This window comes from Epinephelus lanceolatus, chromosome 12, assembly GCF_041903045.1.
Source record: "Epinephelus lanceolatus isolate andai-2023 chromosome 12, ASM4190304v1, whole genome shotgun sequence".
NCBI classification, from domain to species: domain Eukaryota; kingdom Metazoa; phylum Chordata; class Actinopteri; order Perciformes; family Serranidae; genus Epinephelus; species Epinephelus lanceolatus.
The window spans coordinates 10,951,668-10,957,667 of NC_135745.1; the positions used below are offsets into that span (position 1 = coordinate 10,951,668).

The window sequence follows — 6,000 nt, forward strand, 5'->3', positions numbered from 1 at the left end:
GAGCAAAAATCATCTTCAGCACACATACTCATCTCAGTGAAGGTAACCATCACCCAGTACAATGGTGTGGCTCAGTGACATGTTTTGTGCTGCATCAGGCTTTGACCACACAGACAGCACTTGGATCCGTTTGTTTCTGGTTGTGGCTTTTCATGGGATTCGTTCAGAATAATAAAACATAACCCAAAGCAACCTGAAATAGATCGGAAAACCCAATATGATGATTGACATGTCTATCTTACGGTAAAGCACACCAAATCTCTTGGTGTTAATCAGGTCTTGCTGTCTTCCACTGGTAATTACTTAGCGAGGACACATTGATTGGTGAGGTGTTAACCCAATCACAGAGCTGAAATGGTGCTAGAGCATCTGGTCAAAACTATTAAAAAATGTTAATTAAATAGGTGTTGATTAGTGGAGTTTTTTTACTTTGCAATTTTGATGTGTTGCCTATAGAATAATTTAGCACATTGTTAAAATTCAGAAGAGAATGAGAGCGCCATCATAGAAAAGTGTACAAGCTCTTTGGCTGGAAATGCCCTCTCTGTCCATTTATGATGCATGAATCCAAGTGTACTACATGAGCAGTGATGAATACTGTATGGCATGAGTCAGGGGCAAGTCAGCTTTATGCATAAGAGAGAGCAGTCGCCTCTTAGTGACACTGAGTTATCGATTGGCTGGTTGAGGACAGGGGCTCATTATCCTCAGTGTTGCAGTGAGCTGTACGACAGACAGGCCTAGTGACTGACAGAGGTTTTTAAAGAGAATTATGTGGAGAGGGAAAATGCTTTATTTGCTGTCTTGCTAAGTTAGATCAGAGATTTATGCTCTCTCATATCTTTGTTAAAGATGCTACAGCTAGCAGCTGGTTAGCTTAGCAAAGCATAAAGACTGGAAAAGGGTGGAAAAAAATCCACCTACCAATCAGGGAATGGGGAGTCTGTAGTTTTAAGCACACTGATGTTTGATGGAGTGTTTGTTTTCTGTTAGTTTTGGTGTAATTAGGCATTTGATGCTATAAAAAGCATCATGTTTGACAGCTATGTGTGCGAACCTGTGTGCTTGAAATAAATGGCACTGCTTGTAATTGGTCGGATGGGTGTATGGGCAGGAACTCAATATGGCTGAGATTGCTACTGCACAGACTCTGGCTCCAAGATGGCAACAGCTGTACCCAGGATAATTTGGCTTCATTTTTGTCTAGTGAGAGGCAGTGGACACATGTTGTCCATCTTTATATATCGTTTTAACCCCACACTATGTGTTTAAATGAAGCTTTTATAAAGTTAATCATTAAGACAGATTTAAATAGGTTTATCAGTCCCAACACAGGTGTACATTCACACAAAAACACACTCAACCAATCCCTATCCATGTCTTTACCACATGCTTGTGTCTCAGAGTCTATAGAGAGGGATCTGTCCGACTGCCCAGCCAGGGATAAGGCTAGCGACGACTTGCCAACGCCATTCTGTCCCAGTAGCACTATCCTCAATGCCCCGCCATGGCTGTGGTAAGCCGACTGGGCGGCTGCTGACTGGCTGAAGGATTCATCCCGAGGCACCGCTGTGTCACTGATTGGCAACGTGGCAGGCTCCTCAATGCCTGGGATCCAATCGCATTCGTCAGACACGGCCTCTTCCCTTCGCAGCTGATGTTTGAGAGGCAGGGGTGTGCTGCCACGCCGGAGGGGGGGCGCCGTGGTGAGAAACATACTGTACTAGAATGAAATTGAGAGAGATAAAACAAAAGGACACATGTGTAAGTGTAGAAAGGAGCCACTAGGCAACAACATATGGTGTTGTTGCCAACTTAAAAATAGCCCAAGAGGTACAAACAGGCTGCAGATGTACCTGTAACATTGTCTGTTTTGGTAAATGTTATCACTGAAGAATGGGGGAAGGGTGTTTCCACTGTGTGCGTATGTGTGTAAAGAGGAGGTAGGTGATAAAAGTGGAGGTGAGTCAGGTAAGTGGCAGAGTGAGAGAAAGATCCTGATGAAGAAGCGGAGCATGTCAAAGGAAAACCTACGAGGGGGGGGGGGGGGGGGGGTCTGCTGAAAGAATGACAGAAGATAAGAGGATGCTAAAAGACACACAAGGGAGGGACAGAGCAGAGGAGGCTGCAGCTGTGTGTAATAAGGGGATAAGTGCTCTATAAGGTGGCTCTGTATTGTACACTGTGTACATAGTAACCCCCGCATGAATTCACATGAAAATGGGTCAGAAACATAAAGTCTTGAGCTCCACCGTCCCCTACCTATTTCGATCAAGGAAAGCTGTCAGCAGTTTTCTCCTCAACAATAGTTTGTCTTAGAAAAGTGTGTGTGTGTTGGATAAGTATGTTTGTGCATGTGCATAATAGTGCGTGTGCGTTTGCAGCCACAGCAGGTCAACCATAGATGACCCTCATCAATATTTAAACAGCAATTAATCTAGCTCCAGCAGCATCCCTGGGCTTCTGTGGCCCAGCATCTGCTTGTTGCAAAGCTAAGTACAGTACTGGCGCTTAATTAAAGGGTATTGACACAATAACAGGAACACATTAGAATATGATCCAATTCTGCATCACCACAGAGGAAAGTCTCACAAACTACTGCGAGCTAAGTCAACACCTCTCTGACACAGTGTCAACAAAAGCTAGAGATTATGAGCTTCACAAAGTTAGAGCTTATCTTAAGTATGTTGTACTGAATTGCATTAAATTGTTAGTCTGTACAGGTGTAGCTAATAAACAAATACTTTATCAGCATAGCATAGACATTTAATGCTTTTGGTTTGTCGTTATAACATCCTTTAAACATTGTATAATTATTTTAGTATAGCATTAGTGCTGTTATATAGCTACTGTAATATATATGCAGTAGCATGTAGTTTGCTGTATGGAACAGTACAGTACATTGCAGTATGAGATAGTGGAGTCGGGTATAGTAAATTTAGCTTAAATATGTATAGTGTAGTGTAGTTTAGTATAGTATAGTATAGTGCAGTATGGTACAGTAAAGTATTGTGTAATGTAGGATAGTATTGTGTAGTGAAATGTAGTATTGTATGGTACAGTATCAGTGCTGCATAGAATGTGATGCACTGGAAGAGTGTGTGGTGCAATGTAGTGTAGAATTGTACTGTACAGGGTAGTAAAGTATAGTATAGTACAGTGTATTGTTTTGTAATGTATGTAATATATTGTATAGTGCAGCATTGTGTAATATATTGTTGTATAGTGTGGTATAGTATAGTGTTATATAGTAAAATATTGTATGGTGTAGTGTCGTGTTTTATTATGTGTTTATGTTGTGTATGTGATTTACTGCAATCTAGTGTAGTACAGTACAATGTGGTGTATAGTGTAATGTAATTTGGTATTGTGTAGTGAAAGGTGATATTGTTTGGTACAGTATAGTACTGTATAACGTGATTTTCTGGAATATAGTATAATGTGATTTAGTGTAGTATTGTACTGTAAAGTATAGTATAGCATAGTATAGCATACTATGGTATAGTATTCTATTGTAATAAATATTGTCGGCTAATACATTGTATGGTGTTGTATTGTGATATATTAATATTTTGTTGTATAGTGTAATAGAGTATAGTTTAACGCAGTCGAAAATTGCATAGTGTCGTGTTGTATAGTGTTGTGTACTTGATGTACTGCAATATATAGTGTATGGATGTGTATAGTATTATTGTATGGTATAGGACTTTATAATGTAGAGTAGCATAGTATAGTACGGTAGTTAGAATGCAGTATAGTGTAGTGTTGTATAATATAGTAAAGTATTGTATAGTTTATAGTATGATAAAGTATAGTAAATTATTATCTAGGGAAATGTAGTTTGTATGTATGTATGTTGTGCTATACTACACTGTGGCACAATATAGTGTAGTGCATAGTAGGCTAGTATAGTACAATATAGTAAGGTAGACAATAGTGTAATGTGTGTGATGTGCAGTAATATAGTATGGTGTGGTTATGTGTATTGTATAACACAGTACAGTACAGTATTATAGTATGGTACTCTACAGTATTATAATTATTTTTCATCCAGTTGAGGTGTGGCAGTTTGTGACACAGCTATGTAGCTGCTTACACACACAGACTGTCACACACACGCCCATACATCATTCACACAGGCTCACTCGGGTAGCTCAATTAGGTTAATTGAACGAGCTAATCAATTAAACATGGCCTTTATTGTCAGGGGCGCTCAGGGGAGCTGTACATGCAGAGACAGGAAACTCTGACCGCGGGCTGAGGCAGTGTGTCAAGGGTTAATCTCCTCCTCTCGCCAGGCTGTCGAGAAACTGGGGCAAACAACAGTGCACAATACAAAATTAATACTACAGGCAATGTTTTTATTCTTCCGTCGTTACAGCCCAATTACACTGTCTGCTGCCTCTTTACCAGCTGTAGCCTGGTTATATCTGCTGTACTCTGATTCTTTCAAACCACTTACTCTACTGCTCGTTATAATTCAATTAAGAGTATCTATGAAAGAATCTTAAATGGTCCACAAAGAGAGAGGGACAGATGAAAGAAGAACTGATACCCATTACAAAAACACCGCATCACAGCAAATCAATGAACCACCTTATAACTAAGACAGAAAATACAACATATAACCTAGTGCGTAAAAAAACTACTACACTCACAAATGTAACTGTAAGTCATTGCTGAGTGGCACAGACGCGCTGGAAGTCTCTGTAATAATATTTAAAAAATCATATCCTCTGAGTCAAGATGAAAAAAGCTCCAAATTCTTAACTCCACACAGAGATGGTGTGACAGGGAGAAAGTGTGCTGCATGAAAACAATGATTCCATCTCGTGCTATTCTGAAAAATTGGCTACACACTTGAGTGTGTGTGTGTGCCTACCTGGTGTGTGCGCGTGTAGTCTAGGCTATTGTGCAGAGCGCACGAAGTGGGTTTAAGGAAGGTAGCAAATACATGTCGCCTTACCTGGTCAGCCATGGTTATCAATAAGTCTTCTCTTTAAGGAACAAGCGCTGGAGTTGCAACCGCCTCTGCCGCCCAGTTCAAGTCATCTGTGCTGGGTGCAGACCCGGCATCACATTCACAGTGGCGGTAACAGACGGCGCACAAAAGAGACGCGCCACATTTCATTTAACGTGATATTATTCTTCCCATCCGGCGCGTAAAATCCTCCTCTGGTGACTTGAAAGGAGAGGTGCGGCGCATGGAATGCTGGGGTAGGTAGTAGCAGAATGGAGGGGTGGGGGGGACAAAGAGGCTACACCTGCGTCTCCGTTTGGAAGAAGAAGCGAGTTCTTATGGGAAGAAGACAGAGAGCCATCGGCACAACAACACATCCCCTCCTGTCCTTTTGGAGTCCCAACGGCCAGCAGCGACTGCGCGTCCCTCCCCACCTCCAGTTAATACCTGCATCTCTCTATCTCTCTCTCTCTCTCTCTCTCTCTCTCTCTCTCTCCTGCAAAGTGTGTATTGAGGGGGTGGAAGGGTGGGGGGCGTCCTTGAGTGAGTGCACACTGGTCTTCCAATGGGTTTGGGTGGAGGTGGAGGGATGGACGATGAGGGTGAAGCAGTGCCCCACGCTGCCTTCATCCAGTGTAAACATCAGCTCAGGTGCACAGATTCCCTCAAATATGTGTTTTGGTCAAACACCGGTTTGTGCTTCTCCCGGTGTGTTTCCTCCAGGCTTCACGGCCGACAATCAGCATTTGTCGCTGTGAGGTGAAGCGGCCGCCAGAGGGAGGCAGAGGGACGCCTCTTGGAGAAGTGGATGTTTATACAGAGAAATGAGGTTATATTGAGCTCCCCCACTACCTTAAATGACCAGAATAAGTTTTCATTAAGGATTTAAAGGGGCACAGTTTACACATGCAGCGCTGTTTATTACTTAAAATAGTTGCATAATGTCTACAGTGGGGCATGAGGAGCTGGAGTATGAAAAAAACCCTAATTATGTCATCAGTTTAGATTATATTGCATTGAGCTTGAGTGTTAAGATTTTT

General features: G+C 41.9%; 1 protein-coding gene across 1 annotated transcript in view; it reads right to left on the reverse strand.

Annotated features, from left to right (window-relative positions):
- The window catches only part of rem2 (RAS (RAD and GEM)-like GTP binding 2), a 35,169-nt gene extending 29,940 nt beyond the window's left edge, over positions 1-5,229 (reverse strand). Inside the window, exons 1-2 of the mRNA XM_033649532.2 lie at positions 4,967-5,229; positions 1,387-1,723 (exon numbers count right to left, since the gene is read on the reverse strand). Of these exons, the coding sequence (XP_033505423.1) occupies positions 1,387-1,723; positions 4,967-4,978 (349 nt within the window). The 5' untranslated portion in view covers positions 4,979-5,229. The remainder of the gene's footprint in view (positions 1-1,386; positions 1,724-4,966) is intronic.
- Between the last annotated feature and the right edge of the window lie 771 nt (positions 5,230-6,000).